The 17,930-nt window shown below is 46.0% G+C and overlaps 1 protein-coding gene across 1 annotated transcript in view; it reads right to left on the bottom strand.

The window, feature by feature from the left end:
• Positions 1 to 4,958: 4,958 nt before the first annotated feature.
• The window catches only part of LOC134394320 (cyclic AMP-dependent transcription factor ATF-7), a 127,302-nt gene continuing 114,330 nt past the window's right edge, over positions 4,959 to 17,930 (bottom strand). The window contains exons 9-12 of the mRNA XM_063119682.1: positions 17,342 to 17,494; positions 14,867 to 15,064; positions 11,646 to 11,754; positions 4,959 to 7,411 (exon numbers count right to left, since the gene is read on the bottom strand). Of these exons, the coding sequence (XP_062975752.1) occupies positions 7,194 to 7,411; positions 11,646 to 11,754; positions 14,867 to 15,064; positions 17,342 to 17,494 (678 nt within the window). The 3' untranslated portion in view covers positions 4,959 to 7,193. The remainder of the gene's footprint in view (positions 7,412 to 11,645; positions 11,755 to 14,866; positions 15,065 to 17,341; positions 17,495 to 17,930) is intronic.

Genomic DNA, 17,930 nt, shown 5'->3' with positions numbered 1-17,930 from the left:
CACACACACACACACACAAGATAGGCACAAGTGAAGCCATTCGATGAGATTTGAGAAGTGTGCTAGTCTCATCATAACTCACCCTCCATACTATCTGGGGCAACCATGGAGCTTTCCGACTATAAAGTGACGGCCGTTTAAGAAACAAAGAGCTGTGACTGAGACATGCAGCAACCTTATTGGCATCTGGAGATTATCGCTACCTAGGCAAATGAGGTCCAACATCAGAGCCGGGCCAGATTCAGGATTTGGGGGACAACATCCACCACTGGGCAAAGGAAGTGGATGCCCTCCCTGGCCTCCCCAGAAGACTGAAGCCTCCCAGCGAATTCTAACTACTCCGGAGCTTGCTGCTCAAAGCCTTCTCAGTCGAAAACATGGAGAACGCTGCTTGTGCATACGTGGATTCAGCTCTTGCTCTTCTGAACGTATCAGAAACGCAATCTAGCTCAGAAGGAAGAACATTCCGAGTCGTATTACATTATTTGCAAGAAATAAGCCAGAAAAGCAGAGCAGTTTCCCTCCCTGAAACACAGACCGAGCACAAGGGCCAAAAATCGCACGCGCGCGCCAAGACATTCCACATCCTATCAAGAAGGAAACAATTTTGTGGACAGGGCGTGGCACGGCTGTAAATTAGCAAAGTGGATATGCCACTAAGCAGGACCTGGAGTTCCTTTCCAAGTTGCTACTCGGGGGTTGCAATGCGTGAGTGTAACTATTCCCTTCAAATTAGAGAAAGGGATTTTGGCAGATAGCTAAGATGTGGGTGGGTGGTAAAGCAGGGTGGAGGTGGGAAAGGAAAGGAAGCAAAAATGTTTCTTAAAGCAGCTGAAGACTCTTTTAAGTTGGGAAAAGTACCCTGCACTGAGAGAGGACTACACGAATCACAGGAACAGAAGACAAAGAGAAGGAAATGACCATCTTAGATGTGAAAAGGAATAGCCGAATGGGTATTGATCTTCATCAGTAAGCAAGAATGCAAGAAAGAGGAAAACTTTCTTAATAGTGTGCAGACAAGAACAAAGGGAAGAAAGCTACTCCCTTTTTTAAAAAAACATGTATATAATACAAAATCTGGCTGCTTAAAAAATAGGCAAAAAAGCATTAGCAGTTCAGGCTGTATCAAATCTTTAAAATGCACATCTGTGGCTTGGCCCCCAAACATCTGATACCAGCAAATAAGGTTAATGGTGAGAAGCAGGCCTCCATCAGACCAGCCTGTCACAAGCCCCATTGTTGTGCCATCACCACGGGGACATTGGAAACAGGAGAACCTGCTGCAGCAATGCATTTAGTTGGTGGTTCTAGCAGCTCTCTTCCTGTTTCTATTTTCCAACCCAGGGGACGGTCATTCTTTAGTCTCCATTCACTGCAAACTCCATCTAGCGGGCACACATTCCTTAGCATAGGCCCAGAGTCTAGCAAACACAAAGGCACTTATTTTCCCTTTCTATTGGCATGGAAGAACAGATCATGGAGGCGTAAGCAGCAGGATGAACAAGAAGCCAAAGTAGCAAGGCGGTACCCTGTAGCAGGCTGCTCAGTGCAATGGGTGGGGCTGTTATCTAGGCATTTGTCCTGTGGGAGGGAAGGCAGGCAGGCCCTGACCAGCGGAAGAGTTGGTGTAGTAGTAGTCTTGGTTTAGAGACAATGGACAATTCTCCTACGGAAAGGGGAAAAAAAGCTTTTTATCTCTATTCTTGACCAGTGTTAAGAATGTGATTGTCACTGCCAGTACTTCCTACATCCAATTTCCTTCTGACCTCACTGTTTACAATCCCCCCCCCCCCGCCCATGTGAGTTTGTGAGTGTGATTGAGAACTTCACACCCTGAATCACACTTCATGTATCTGATGAAATGGAAATGCCAAAAATAACTAATGCCAAAAATAACTTTGTAAGTCTCTAAGGTGCTACAAGACTCTTTGTTGTCCATGACGAAAAAGATACAGTGAAATCTATGTAGCACAAAAGTCTGCCTTTGGCCAAAAGCATCTCCTCTAATGGTAAGCCCAACTCCGTAAGGTAAAGCTTGGTTTCCACAAAGTTCTTCACATTGAACCCCTGTGGAGATCTAATTGCAACGAGGAGGTTCACTTAGGACCTGGGTGGGTCTTCAATGCTGAGAAGCACAAACCTGGTTTGCATTTTAGGAGTCATTGATTTAAAACAGAATGGGGTATTCAACTTCTTTAGGGGGCTCGTATTTTCACCTTTTCAAGTAGATTGCTCCAAGAAGCAGCCAGAGAGATATCTATGATCTACTGGAGACATTGGTTGTTGTTTTTTAACTAGTTCCGTAACATTTTAAAAGGAAAAACGTTAGATCTTGGGGAATGCGGTATGATATAGGATGCCCTACCTCTGGCCTATGCAATCCTTGAAACATCCTAGAGTGACAGGTGGCAAGTACTCAGGTCAGTTGCACCCAAGAGTGCAGATTAGCAATGGCACTCCAGCACATATCCCACAACTGGCAAAGCCCTTGTTCCTGACTCTCCCCTGGACTACATTTATTTTATGGAAGATCCTTCCTTACCTCATTATTTGCAGAAGTTAGTGTATATCTCCCTAGAGTAAAAGCATCAGCTAACCTCTTGGTCTGGCAGCTGAGAGAGCTGCAAGAGAGACTCTTTGCCACTACATCCTTGCCATCGGTCCAATTTATAGATGGTCTAAGTTGTAGTAATGTACTCATCAGCACTTTCTGACTAGTGCTGCCTATTGCCAGCTGGGTTTAGAGTAGCAGGAGCTGTGCAAGGGTTCTCCCCTCTGCCTGTGAGAACACCGCGCCCTGGCAAAACCCATGGATCGGGCCCTACGTGACATGCTTCCTCAAAATCCGATACGCCCGCAGCGTCATGATCCCAGCCACATTGCCGAGATAGGTATGTGAATACGGGAACTATGCAGACAGAGAAAATTAGTGTAGGTCTGATGTTCTTCCCTCCCAACAGGGTGACGACTGGTTGGCGGAGACCCACGCAATGTCACTCCCACATTCCTCGGCAGCATGGGATCACACCAAGGGAAAGAGGCTCCCTGCTGTTGCTGCAGGTAAATAGGAAGGGGGACTATAAGGCAGCAATTCATTTTGCAACCACCATAAGAGAACGTACCTCCTGCAAACAAATTTGGAAACGCCGACAAGTATGTTGCGTATTTGTCATTTTGTTCTATTTCAACTAGGGTGCGTATATCTTGCTCAGGAATATGGCAGATGCCAAATGACAGGTGGCGGGTTTAGAAAATACTTTTGCCGAGCACATTTCTCCATCCATAAGAGCTAAACACTGGGGTGGGCCACTCATTTGCTGGCCAGGGCTGATAGGAGCTGTAGGCCAGAACGACAGGGGGGCCACAAGTTGCCCACACCAGCTGTAAAAGAAACAAGAGCCGGGTTTTTCCAAAGTTGCAGCAAGCCCTGCATAAAAGTATGTGCATAAAAAAAAAAAAAACATGTGAAAACTATGAGTCAAATACTGCAAATATGTAACGGGTACTATTCAGTACTCCAGTCCTGCCTCCCTTCCTTCTCTCCCCAACCCTTCTGTGCCCAATTCATGCCAGAGTCACCTTGATCATGGCGAGAAATCCACGAGCAACAGAATTAATTAATACCGGATGTACGGTAATTAGTTAACACTGCGCCCCCTCTTTTTTTTTTTACAGTGCCTGATGAACTCCAGCTTGGCACTCGCCACACTTTTCCCACTATGGTTTTGGAGGCCGCAGCTCCTGGGCTCCCAGGAAATGGGATGTTTGCCTTCTTCAGCCTGGTGCCTTACAGATTTGTAGGGCTACAACTCCTTTCACCTCCAGCCAGTGGCCCTGCTGTCTGTGGATGATGGGAGTTGGAGTCACACCTCTGGAAAGCACTAGGTTGAGGAAGGTTGCTCTAGAGCCAGGACTAAATCGACATTCAATCAGAATCTCTTCTGACTAGAAGGTCCTGACGAGAAGAAAGGCCACACTATTAGGGCGCAGAGCATTGCTTTACATGCAGAAGGCTCCAGGCTCGATCCCAGGATCTCCAGTTACAGGCAGCAGGGCTGCAGAAAGCCTCGGTGGAAAGCCTCTGGCCCTTGGGGCAAATGCAGGCCTCCAGGCCTCGACTTCCCTGGACTTCCGCCATCCCTCCAGGCTACTCCACCTCACCGGCCCCACTCCACGCTACTGACATGATTTACTCCACCCTGCTCTGTCCCCGCAACTATAGGGCTGATGGGGTGGAATTTTGCACAAGTCGGGGAATTAGAACGCCTGGGTGCAACTGTCCCTTTTTTGGCATACCAAGTGAGAGTCATAGCTGTGGCTTCACCCACTTTGGCCTCTAGCCACACCCACTGCTAGAATACAAACCCCAGCCAGTTTTGACTGAGGGACTGTGAACCATGCCAGGAAAATGTTTCCCACTAAGGCCCTGGAGAGCCACTGCCAGTCTGAGTTGACAGGCATGGGCTTGGTCATCCTTCCCCAACCTGGTGCCCTTGAGATGCGTGGGGCTCTAACTCCCAGAATCCTCCAGCCAGATCCCAGCGGTGTGATTCAGATTCCAGATACTCCCAGAATCCTCCAGCCAGATCCCAGCGGTGTGATTCACTACAATCAGCTTCATACATTCTCTCTCACAACAGTGCGGTGGCTGTTCATGAGAGATGTGGATCCTATTCAGATTTCTGACTCAACCTTACTTCGACCCTCTACCTTTTTTTTAAAGAACATTTTTATTTTATTTATAAATTTATTTTATTTATTTTGTAAAGAAAAAATAAAATTGCAATCTGTCCTCTAGCCAGCAAGCTCTTTTCCTGTTCTATTATCCTTAGAGGATCCTGGCCGCACCTGCTGTGTGCTGTTATCGGAGCTGTCACTACGGAAACAGATACCCTGTTGGGACAAATTATGTTTCAAAGTACTTGCCAATGTGCATTTTCGACGTATCAAATAGGCCTGGGGGGGGGGGGGGGGAGGAGAAGTGACCGGATGTCTGAAATGCCTGCTAAAAGGAAGTCTGCAGACATTCAGAATGTGTTTCTAGCTGCTTTTAAACAAAGGGGGAAGGAAAAGGACTCCGAGAGGAGAAAGGATTAAAAAAAAAAGCTGCAGAAGAATAGAATTGAAGCAAGATCAAGTAAGACAAGGAAACGGGTCAAGAAACAATGAGGTTGGAAGCCCTGAGAAGCTAGAAAGGTACCAAGGATGCCAAGAGAGCTCACCTATTAAGGGAAATCTGCACCAGGTCTGACATGCCCACATCACACAGTGGATACTGTGATCCCTGAATTAGAATTTGTGTTCTAACGGGTGAAAATTGCTAAAATTGGGGATAAGAAGTGAAGAATGATGAACCTCATATGGTTTGGCAGCATGGAGTACAAAGCCCCGTGAAGGAAGAGAAAGCTTCAAATAGAGGAGGGCAAGAGGAGAAACATATTTAGGAAGACAAAACAGAGGAAGAATTGACATTTGGAGTGGGGGGTGGGGTTGCATGATATAGCTGCAGCGTCTTCGGCACAACACATCTTCTCTCTTCACTAGAGATTCAAGCTAATAAAGTTGACAATTATCCAGCTAGCAAGCGGTCAAGGCCAACCTTAGGAAACCACACATGAACACACGCAAGCTTTGGCAATACGCAAAGGCAAATGGAAGAAATAATTCCAAGTGCCTTTCAAGGGTTGGGTTTTGCTGTTGATAAAATCTACCTTGTGACCCTGGTGCTCAAGGAGTCCTGCGTTTGTCCTGGAAGGGGTGCATGGGAGGAGAGGCGGCCCGTGCGTATCGCCACCCAGAGAGAATGCGTGGGGGTGGAGAACATGTGAAAGAAAAGGAAAAGAGGGAAGGCAGGGTTGGAACACTCATCCAGTCCTCTTGCCCCCGAAATAGACAGGCCAAGATTTAAGGCCACGGTCTTGAGAAGTTCACTAGGTTAAATAAGACAGGCGATCCTTTGAAATGTGCAAGGTTGAAAGGGGTTTTGAAGTTGTTCAAATTCATGATTTATTGAGGGCTATTTTTTTTTATTTTTTTTTTGGGGGGGGGGGGGAAGAAAGGTGACTCCTACTTTGTCCCAGCTCAGCTCTGTATGAACCACACACTGCAGCGCGGTGCAAAGCCAAGGCTGACTGTTGAGGGCAACCCTATCCTAAGGCAGGTGTTGTATATTCTGCACACACACACACACACACACACACCAATCATGTCGCTTATTCTGCTTCTGCTACGCACGGGGGCAAGAAGGTGCACAGAGTGCAAAAGCTCAGCCTTCCGGCCACTGGAAATACTGCTTATCCCTCTCCTCCTGGCGTCTCAATCACCAGGTACTTTCCATCATGTTTTGATGGTTCACTGGAAATGCTAAAAACTACGCTAGATAAAAAGGTGATGGAGAACACACCCATTCCCGATAAGATACAAGACTATAGACTATGCAGCCAGAGATGCTCACAACAGGTTCACCGTTTCCACTGCAGCAACTGCAAACACCCATCAATCACTGGAGCCAGGAATGAAATTTCTTACTTGCTTCGCAAAAGAAGTCGGAGATGGAAGGGTGGGGTGGGGAAAGAGATCAAACCCACAAAGTTATGGAGCTCTTACCACCTTCAGCTGGAATTCTGTGCGAATGTGCAGAATCGAAGGCCGGCTACAGTGGCGACGGATATACCAGAGAGGTCTGAAAGCAGCGGGGGTGCTAAAAAAAAAAATGATTTTGAAAAAAACGGGCAGCACCAGCAAAAAAGTCACCATCTCTCCCAAGAGCTGTTTTCCTTTGCTAAAGTGGCCGGCTCAAGAAAGCACCATGAGCAGCCGTGCTAAGGGAGGCTTAGTGTTAGCATAACTTTTACCTGAACATTAACCATTTAAGACCACACTGAGCAAAGGCTAACTGACAACTGACTCTATGCGACAACTGATTGTCCCTAAGGGCTGGCGAGGTCGCCCACGCCGAAGCCATCCTTTAGAAACAAAGACAGTTTCATACGACAACTACTTCGGGCCAGAATCTGTATGGGATATACTTTGTTAGAAGCTCCATAGCTGCCCTTAACTCACTTTAAGGAAACAAAAACGAAACAAACAAACAAAAATGTATCCACCCCATATTGATCAAGGGGCTTAGTTATGATCAGTCTCTCTGGTTGCAAGTTCTCATTGGTGAGTTCTACGTCACGGGGTTTGTGACATCATCTGCCAGCAGACTGAGAATGCGGAGCCATAATGACGTGCGACTGTATGGGCACGCTCAGTTCTGTCCTTTGGCTTGCCATCTGAGTGAGGACCGAAGTGGCGACGGCTTCAGCTGCGGAGCGGACGGTCAGGCCGTTGGGGGAGGCCGTCACAGAGCTGTGCTGGATGACAGGAGCTGGGGAACCTGTAGGCTCAGAACTCTCCTTTGGGCTTTCTGATGTTTCAAAGCAAAAAAGAAGAAAAAGGAAAAGTTATGAAAACCACTGCCCATCACATTCGAGGGTTGACAGATTCTAATTCAGAACACTGGATTCTAATTCAGAACACTCCTCAGCAGACATCTGGTCCCCTCCCACCACATATGTGTTCCCTGCTCCATTCCTTAATAGAAAAATAAAGCTGCAGCATAATTGCTTACTCAGCAAAAAGCAATGCATTTTGGTTTTGCCTAAGTAACTTGTCCAAATACCTAGAAAATCAGATGTGAGGTTGGAACAATCCACACCGTTTGTCATTGTTGTGGTTCCACCTCCTGGAGAGTTTGCAAGGAAAAGTTGACCCTCTTGAAGAGGTACAAAGCTATGGCAAGTTTCCAGCATGGTGCCAATCACCCTGTCACTGAAATTATTAATTCATTCATTCATTTTTTATCTGGTCTTGTTCTGACTCTATACTGTTTAGCTTCACCCTACCCAGTGCCTGTTTACACTTCCCTGTGCCTGTTTGCATTCTCTTTCCCTCCTTATTGTTTACTACAACTTTATTAGATTGTAAGCCTATGCGGCAGGGTCTTGTTATTTACTGTGTAATCTGTACAGCACCATGTACATTGATGGTGCTATATAAATAAATAAATAAATAAATAAATAAATAAATAATAATAATAATAATGCAAGGAACTCAAGGCAGGACGAACATAGCCTTCCTTTTCTCCATTTTATCCTGTGAGGAAGGTTAGGCTGAGAGTCAGTGACTGGCCCAAAGTCACCCAGTGAGCTACATGGCAGAGTGGGGATTAGAACCCGGATCTCCCAAGGGCCAGGCTGAGGTTCTTTATCTATTATTACATTTATATCCTGCCTTTTTTCCTTCAAGGAACCCAAAGCAGCATACATAATCCTCCTCCCCCTCCCCATTTTATCCTCACAACAACAACAACCCTGTGAGGTAGACTGGGCAGAGGGTCTGTGACTGGCCCAACGTCACCCAGTGGGTTTCCATGGCTGAGTCCAGTCCAACACTCTAACCACTACACCACACTGGCTCTTAGATGCCTTAAGGTTGCCTGTTAGTTTCTTAGAGCAGGAACTAAACATGGCTACGTCACCATCCTGGAAAGCAGCTACTTCCTCACCCCTTTCACAGCAAAATCATCAAGAGGCGTGTGAGCGTATTATTATTATTATTATTATTATTATTATTATTATTATTATTATTATTTAGAGTATTTTTATCCCACACCTCATCCAAAAAGGCTCCTGGAGCAGCTTACAATTGATCAGTAAAGAAGACAGTCCCTGCCCACAGGCTTACATTCTAAAAAAGACATGAAACACAAGGAAAAGGGGATGGAGAGGGAAGAGGGAGAAAATAAAAAGAAACTAAGGCGCCTGTTCAGGCTGGTGGGAAGGCCGTGCTCTATCCTCTCATCTCCCAATGGAGGGGCAGACCAACAGCTCCTTCTTCTTCCCCACAGGGTCAAGAAGACATTTAGTCCTGTTGGGGAGGGGGGGTCAGTTTCAGGCAAGATGCTACCCACAAATCACACAGCCCATGTGAAGCCGTAGATGTCATGTGGAACATCATACGAAAAGTCTGCTCCAGTTTAAAGAAGGACTTATTCTCCCTGGAGTGAACCTGAAAGTGGAGTGTTCCCATTAGATTCCACTTGGAATCTAATAGGAACAGCACAAGCGGATCTTCAGATATATTCCAGAAAACAAGCTTGTAGACTTAGTCATCCTGCTCAAGAACAATGCCTCAAGAGTGCATGTGTACAGCCAGAAACACAAGAGTAAAATTCAGCCTTGTCACAGGTACCTTACAGTCCCATTCTCATCCAATATTCACATGCCGTTCAGTACGATTCCCCCAAATTTAAAGTGGCTTCGATTTTCAGAGTGGATTGGAAAAACCTATAGCACGGTAGACTGCAAATTCAGTGTTGTTTTGGTTCAATACCTGCTTGCAGTTTAAGATATTCTGGCATACCAACACCCCTATCCCACCCACTACCTCCAGCAATAAAAATGATTTGCAAGGTATTGCAAATAAAATAAGTCAACTGTGCATGAGGAAGCTGTAATTCCATCCATGCTCTCTGCCATTTTTGTTTATGAAGCTGCTTAGTCACAAATCTCAATAATAAAAGTGTATGTGGTGTGTGTGTGTGTGTGTGTGTGTGTGTGTGAGAGAGAGAGAGAGAGAGAGAGAGAGAGAGAGAGAGAGAAAGCACATATTTCATTTTTATTATTCAGATGCAAACCGAATTTCTATTCCTGCAGCAAGTAGAAAGCAAAGACTAATAATATGAACTATAAACTCCAGAAGTTAACAGGGAAGAAAAATCATATTGCCTTTCTGCATTGTACACAAAGGAACAGCCTTTGGGGGAAGAAGAGGGAGGAGGAGGAGATGGCTTGGTTTCACTACCACATTTCTCAAGCTGTGAGTCACTGTAGTGAATCAAAATAAACTGCATATGCCAAGAGCCCTGCAAGGCATGAATGTATGTTCACTACATGCAAGTGGCATTTCTGAATACTCAAAGAGCAATGCCTTCTGCAATGTGAATGAGCTTTTCTGTAGTCTTGTGTGCGCTCTCTCTCTCTCTCAAACACACACACACACACACACACACACACACAGAGTATTTTGCATCTGTAATAGCTAAACAAAGTTATTCTGCCAAAATGACCCTGCAAATATTATGCAAGGATGGAGCCAGCCCAAAGTCTATCCTGCTCTGAATATTAAGGAGTGACACAGCTTCCAGACCTTACTAACAGAGTTGATGCAAGAGACAAGAACAACCCATGCTGGGAAAATGGGTGGTGGTAATTGGGGTGGAGAGAGAAATGGGACAAGGGAAAAAGAAGCCGTTGGAATGAAAGGAATGGGCAGAGAAGGAACTTTGGTGGACATGGCGCCTTTTCTGTTCTTTCCTTTAGCCACGGTTAATACAGCCCAGTCAAACTTGGAGATGCAGCTGGAAAACGGGAGGCTGGCAGTTCATGCTTGAGGAGCAAATCCAGCCCACTGGAGATCCTTTTCAAGCCCTATGACTCTCATTCCCACCCACACCCCAGCTGATGGGTGGAGCCAGTCCTTATAGAATAGTTCTTAAATCCCCACTGGCTTCCTAATGACAAAGGTCATTTTGTTAGGCAGCGGAGACAGAGAATAAGACCATCTTTACATGCCTCTGTATTGGCTCGACTGTTACTGTCTCCGAGGCTGGTCTCATGATGCTCTGGATAAGCGTATAGACTTTACACAAGTGTTCCCTCCTGACATCATGTATATATAACACAGGCGGTGGCTGGTTTGTGGAGAGACGTGTGCTGTGCAAACACGATGTCAGGACAAGCCACGTGGTCAGAGGTTTTGACAAATACTCCAACCGGCATGGGGTCAACTACAAAGGTGGTACAGGCACATGTTAGGGAATGCTGTACTGTAACCTTCCAGGATCCCTCCTAAGAATAGCTTTTGTACTTATTTTGGAACTGGAAACATCATATACTGCCTGCCATCAATCTGTCTGTGGTGAGCAAACTTGCTTCCGAAGCAGGCTGCTGGTTCACAGCCGATTCACCATCCAAATTGTAGCTGAGAGGTGAGCCCACAGAAACTTTCCTGATTGCTACAGTTACAGGGCTCTCCTGGGACTGCTTCGCACCTAGGTGGCAACAAACACATCTGCTCTCACGCGCACACATGGCCGGAGCCATGGCCAAACCCGGCTCTGTGATGCATGAACCTGGACGACAAATGTGCACATCTGGCAGAATTGTGCAGGTATAACACACCTGTGAAAAATGTCATATATAAAGTGACCTTCATCAGGAAGACCAAACCAGAAACTGACCCCTCCTAGATCTCCATCCTAGCAGATTTTTAGTGCTGTTAACCACACACACACACACACACACACGCGCGCACACACACACACACACACGATTTTTGTAGAACAAATGCCCACTAAATGAGTTCATGGATGAAATTTGAACCAGGGGCTTTCACTGCTCACCCTCTTAGACACTATAGTACACCAGTTATAGCTTCTATGGTAAAAGCTTATCTGTTTCCTCAGTTATATTTGGGCACTTTTTGTTGTGAATTCCGAATTACTCTAAAACACTTTTGTAGAGCATTGAGATTCCAAAAAAACCCTATATGCCTGATCCCTTATTTAACCTGCAGTACGTTCAAAGCGCTCTGCTTACCAAGATAACCTTGTGTTTTCTTCTGTAATGCAGTGACTGGGCAGTCCTTGTGAGCCAACAAGAGCTGTTTGAGTTGAGCAACTTCGTTCCTTAATAGTGTAACTTCATTCTGCGAGAAAGGAAACGACATTGATCTTCACTGTGTGTGTTCACATGTGCAGCTTTCAACTACTGAATAAGCATTCAGAACACTTCTACCCCAACCATAGAATCATAGAATAGCAGAATTGGAAGGGGCCTACAAGGCCATCGAGTCCAACCCCCTGCTCAATGCTTGCTGCATAAAACAAGGGGTCAAAGCACGACAAGTGTGACCCTGTCAATGAATGAGCCCCTTGCAGGTTACTGAGGTCAGGAAATGCTTCTTTTTTCATGTCTTGCTTTTTGGCGTTTAAATTGTGCTGATTGATGGCTTAAACCTAAATGGTGCTTTTTGCCACTGAGCAGGGCCAAGCCAGAAAAACAACAATTTTTTGTTGGGATTTTTTTTTAATAAGATAAAGTTGCTACCTAAGTAAGATTGAATATATCGATCGTATATATCTATATATTTAAAGGAACTATTATCCTCACTTCAAGCTTATGGAATAGGTTGAGCTAAAAGTTACGCACAAATACAGAGCTGGTAGAAGGTTTAGAGATTCGAATGTGTTTTCATCAATGAAATATAAAGAGGGCCAAACCTCCACCCACGGAACCGAGCCAGAAGGACTCTGTCCAAGCAACGGGGCAGAGGAAAAGCCCTGCGAAGGTATGCAGAATGCAACTGCTGAACAGCCACACAACCAAATAGCTGGACCCAAGACACCTCCCACGCCCAGCCTTTATTAATATAGTTGAATGGAATGCTGGAGCTATTCTTAGGTTCTAGTATGCAGGAGCGGCCTGCAGGGGTTACAGGTCACAGCCTGTTTCAACATCTGAGCAGAAGCTGCTTCAGCTTGTAGCCCTGCCACAGTGGATCTGCTAGTGGCATCCCAAAGGTGCTATTCAAGTCCCTTATAAAACAGGGGTGGGGTGGGGTGAGATTGTCAACACACACAAACACGCACCCCTGGAGAGTTTGTTTCGGTGAAAAGGAAGTCCTTACCTGGTGATGCAGGGTGAATGTACTGAATCCCAACACCAGGGTCCTGTGTGTGAGGACTGTCAAAGATGCTGTGGCAAATAGCTCAACCTGGCCACAGGAAGTGCCCCGATGGCACGATGAGTAAGGGGACGAGAGACTAATTCTAAGTCATGAACAACTTCTTGGCCAGGGGCGGGGAGGAATCCCGTTGCTTCCCGTGCCTCCGACGATGCTGGGAAGTGCTAAAAGCGATCTCTGCACATTGCTCACCAACCAGAATCCAAACCATTGTGAAGGAAAAAGCAAAGTGCCATTTCCTAAGCAGCTGCAGCATGCAACGAAGGCATTCCAAGCACTGTTGTCGGCAAAGATTGTGGAAGATTTACAGGAGGCCAGGAGAGTTAGGCTCCCTCTGAAGTGGCATCTTTTGACTAGCATGGTTTGCCCTTCAACCTCAGAGCAGTCAGTGTGAAAAGTGGTGGTTGCAGGTGAAGAGCAAGCAACCACCATGGAGCCTTGATGTAGAGTGCCACTCGATACAAAAACCAAACACCCAGAGCTAATTAATGATGGTGATGATGATGATGCTTTGCTCAAATTCCAGAATCCTCCTGATGGTCTTAGAGATCAAGGGAAGGCACGCAGAAGGCCTGGAAGCTAGCAAAGTTACAGGCGTGTACTTGGCTTCTCTCCTCTTTCTCTGTGCATGTCTAGATGGGGCGATATCCTGGGGATCGCCCCGAGATCATCCCTGTGCGTCTACATGATGCACAGGGGATCCCGGTCGCAGGGAGGGATGATCCCTCCCTTCCCCCGGGATATCGCCCTACCCTTCTATCCCAACTTTTCCCGTGGTCCTGGGATGATCCCAAGACTGCGGGACGTGTGGCCGGCCATCCCATTTTCGACCTGGCTCCTTGCGAGAAAACGCGAGTAGCCGGGAACCGGACACGGAGCTCTGCAAGTGCTCCGTGCTCATTGATGGTGGGAAGCGAGGTAGGGCCTTTTTAAAAAAAGTCTTGCTGTTGTGCTCCAGCTCCTGTTTCTTTAAAAAAAAATGGCAGGCGCAAAGTCCTCTTCCTCCTGGGACGTTGCATGCTGCATGTAGACGATCTCGCGATCATCATATCGTGAGATCCTCTCCCTCCACACCCCCTCGTCTAGCCATGCACTCTGTTTCCAAACCAAGCCACAGGACTGATTGTGGTAGTTGCAAAGAGGTTGACTTGGGGAACTCTGAACCTGGATGCTACCTGCTGAAACACCCTCCAGTACAGTCCATATTATGTCTGATCTGCCAACCTTCAACTCAAACAAGTGGGAGCTCCTTCGAACGAGTGCTGCCACAATGGTGGTTGACGAAGAACCGAGGATTGGGCAGGAGCTGTTAGGACACATGCAGTAGTGCTGGAGGCAGGAGGGCCCGTCAAATGTTTTCCCTTGCTAGTGGAAGTGTCCGAAACGAGATTCCACACAGGCGCAGAGCCCATACGTGTGATGCATAGAGACCACGATGAAGAAAAGATGCTTCTCTGCCCGTTGAAAGTGGCTGATCGCTTCCTTGAAGAGATACGGGGAACGAGGTACTACCCTGTCTGTTCAGATGTTGATGTTGTTGGCATGGAACAGTACATTTCACCTGGACAGCCAGGGGCTGAAAACCTTGAAAGCTAAGTAGATCGTCGTTTTTGCAAAATATGTATTATGTATTATTATTTTGTACTTTTTACAGAGACTTCAGGAAAGAGGTGATCACTCCACTACTGTTATCTATTCCAGGGCAGTCAGTTATAGCTTCTGTGTCTTTTCTTCTTACAGACCAAAATAAGCAGGTGACAGCAAAAGCTGCAAATTTTTTTGCAGGCGCTATCAAAATAAGATCTAACATTTTATCAGAGTCATAATTTCTCACAGCTCCTTTGACTGAACAGAAGTTTATTTGTTTTATTTACTTATTCTTATTTTATGTGTCAAGACTTGTATTCGTTTTGGAATTTGTATTTAATGTAATTTTTTAGACTGCAACTTGGGTAATTTTGGTCAAGTTCAATCTTGCTTTTATTTTTTTGTACATTTCATTTCAGGCTAAGGCCTGTGGCTGATGCAAATAAAGGACTTCTCTCTGCTGTAGGCGTGCTGACCGCACACTTACGCTTAGCTGGATGTTCTGTGTCGTGAGCTCCTCCGCCTTCTTCTCCAAGGATGACACCCAGAGCTTGCGTTTCTGGCGGCAGCGGGAGGCGGCAGCACGGTTCCGCTCCAAGAAACGCTGCCTGCGTTCATCGGGATCTTCATCTACTGTGCGTCTCCGCCTGCCTCCCGTGCTGGGCGTGGGCTGCGCTGGGGAGACCTGCGGTTGAAGGACAGCAGGACGACAGAAATTGATAAATAAAAATTAAGAAGGCAGCTCATGCCATCCCAGGGCATTCCATTAAGATCTCAGCGGCGACTTGCTATTAACATAGAAGAATTCCCCCGATTCTTGATCTCATAGCCTCGCTCGTTCCCAACAGGCTATTCGGGCAAAAGAGCAATGCAAGATTTGTGTGTGTGTGCCCGTGACGTAGAACACACTCAAACATCAACTGGGTTTACTTCTTTTTATCTGACTAAGTCACACTTAATTAAAAAAGGTTTTCACAAAGATGTAAACCCTTTGAGCTTCTACACCTTATTTACTTTGGGATCCTTATTGTGTGGAACCAACGGTGTTTCAAAGAGTCTGACGCCCTTTTGCCGTTTTTAAGGAACAAAGGAAATGAGCTGCCAAGATCAGAAACAGACCTGCAGTTTTCCCACCTTAGCTCAGCCCCACCAAATGGGCTCTATAATTATGCAGACGGGTTCACACTTCACTACGACTCACTGTCAGTCAGGCAGCATATGGATAGTAAACTTCTGGAAGCCTGTCTCACTGACGGAGCAGGTGGCAATTTTGATGGAAGGCTGGCATTTGGTGAGCTGGCAGGACCAAATGGGGTGCGTTTAAACCCAAGTAATTAAAACAGGGAGAGAGACAGAGGGAGCGAAGATCTTAAAACATTGCTTCTTTATGACAGACTGTATCCCTACTGCTCCTCATGTCTAAATGGTAAATGTCTGGTAGCAACGGTGGCAGAAGCAATAGAGCATCAGATAGATCTATATGCCCATACAGGGGGATCAAATATTCAGTGCCAAAACCTCCCACATTCTGCAAATAGAAACCCCCCCCCAAAACCCCACACCTCCTATGTAAATGAGGTAAATGCACATAACATTTCCATGCTTATTTATATTTGCAGAATCTAAGATTTTAGCAATGAATTTTTTTGAGGAGGGGCAAATAGGAAAAAGGAGGGTTGGTTCTTATGGGGAGAGGAAAGAGTGTAGAAAGACAAAGGTTTTGAGGGGACATAGGGGAAGAGATTGGGAGTTGTGCAAAGGGAAGTACCGGTTATTTCCTGACACCTGGAAGACTGACTGGAGTGGAGACCGATTGCAGATTTTTCAGACCTGATGATTTCATGATTTATAGAACAGGCACCATTGCCTCAGTGTGCACGTTCTTCACACAATTATCTCTAGTAAGCAGATTAGTCAGGTTTTTATAATGTTTCAAAAACCTGCAATACCTATTTCACCAGGGAGGACAGTGAAATAAGAAGTGCATTCAACATGGGAAACAACTTTATTTCATTTATTATCTTTCTGTACTGCCCCATAGCTGAAGCTCTCCATGTGGTTCACAGCAATGCCTTTTATGTTGCCATCCTTCAGCTTTTAGCAAAAGTTTTGTATCTGGCCCTGATCTAGAAGTCACCCACACAATGTCCCTTTTATTCCTCCACAATTATAAGGTCTTGTGATTTGCTCTTTTTACACAAAGGTTCCGATTATCTGAACTCAATAGCAGCCATTGGGGCTACTTGCACGTAATGGTGGCAAATCATGGGTTAATTAGCCAACAATTTGCTGCAATGTGTGCCAGGTGCATTCCACAGCCTTTTTGATTAGCATCCCCTAATCAAGCCGATGTTCAAAGACAGATACTACAGGTTAATTGTAGATCATACAACCCACAGTTAACCTAAATACTAATTGTAGGTTAACTGGGGGTTGCTTAACCCATGATTAACCTATAGTGTCCACGTTTGGACATCACTTAGCAACTCCCAATGAGCCCGACTGAGGGTTGAATATTCAAAATGGTTGCCGAATGTGCCTGGCACGCATAGCAGCAATTCGTGGGTTAAGTAATTAACCAACAATTTGCCACCATTAAATGCAAACTTGGTTAACAGATCTTACACTAGCTGTCATATTGTGCTCCAGGGCCTGATCTACACCAAGCAGGATATAACACTTTTAAAACGGTATATGTAATGTGTTTTGGGCCTGAACAGTTGTCATAACCCTGATAAACCGTTATAAGCAGTAGTGTAGATCCCGCCCAGGTGTACAACAAAGGCCATGTAGACTTTCCGAAGGTTAGGCCAGCCTTCCCCAACCTGGCGCCCTTCACATGTGTTGGACTACAGCTCCTAGCATCCCCCAAGCCAGTATGGCTTAGAGTATGCCCCTCCCTTCCTGGAACACTGCAGTTCCCCCAAATCCCTACTTTAATCCATTCTGGCTAAAAGCAGACCTGTGGTTGGGCTGGAGAAGGTGCGTCAGGGTGCTGGATGAGTATTTGACCTTGTTCAGGGTGAGACGTCACCATTGTGCTCGCTGATCCCACCACCATGCCACTGCCATTTAGTGAGGAAGTCACTCCTTGCGTCAGGCTGGCTTTTAGCCTCTGATAAGGGAAGAAAAACAACACAACATTGACAGAGGCCCCATAGCCGTTTTCTAATTCGCGTAGGGTTTTTACTCATCTTTTCTGTTTTGCCTTAGGGATGCCGGCTTTTGAGAATGGGGGCTGGTAACCCTTTAGGGCATGGGGTTGTATCCAGTGATGACCAGTGGTGTCAAATCATTACGAACGCGGAATAAAAAGCAGGAAATAACACTGTGGTATATGGAATCCACATTCCAGGTATATGGAATGTGGATTGTGCCCCAACAGTTATCAGAGCTCTTCAAGACCGCTATAAAGCAGTAGTGTGGATCTAGTCTTAGTGGAAAGTGCTTCTGCTTGCTTAAGTCAGGGCACCCAATGGTCACTGATCCTCTCGACTACTTTTGCTCCCACTTATGCAAAACCTATTTCTGAGGGTTGGGGGAATCCTCTG

This window comes from Elgaria multicarinata, chromosome 3 (assembly GCF_023053635.1).
Source record: "Elgaria multicarinata webbii isolate HBS135686 ecotype San Diego chromosome 3, rElgMul1.1.pri, whole genome shotgun sequence".
Lineage (NCBI taxonomy): Eukaryota > Metazoa > Chordata > Lepidosauria > Squamata > Anguidae > Elgaria > Elgaria multicarinata.
The sequence above is the reverse complement of the archived record's forward strand: the minus strand, read 5'-3'. Positions and strand labels throughout refer to the sequence as shown.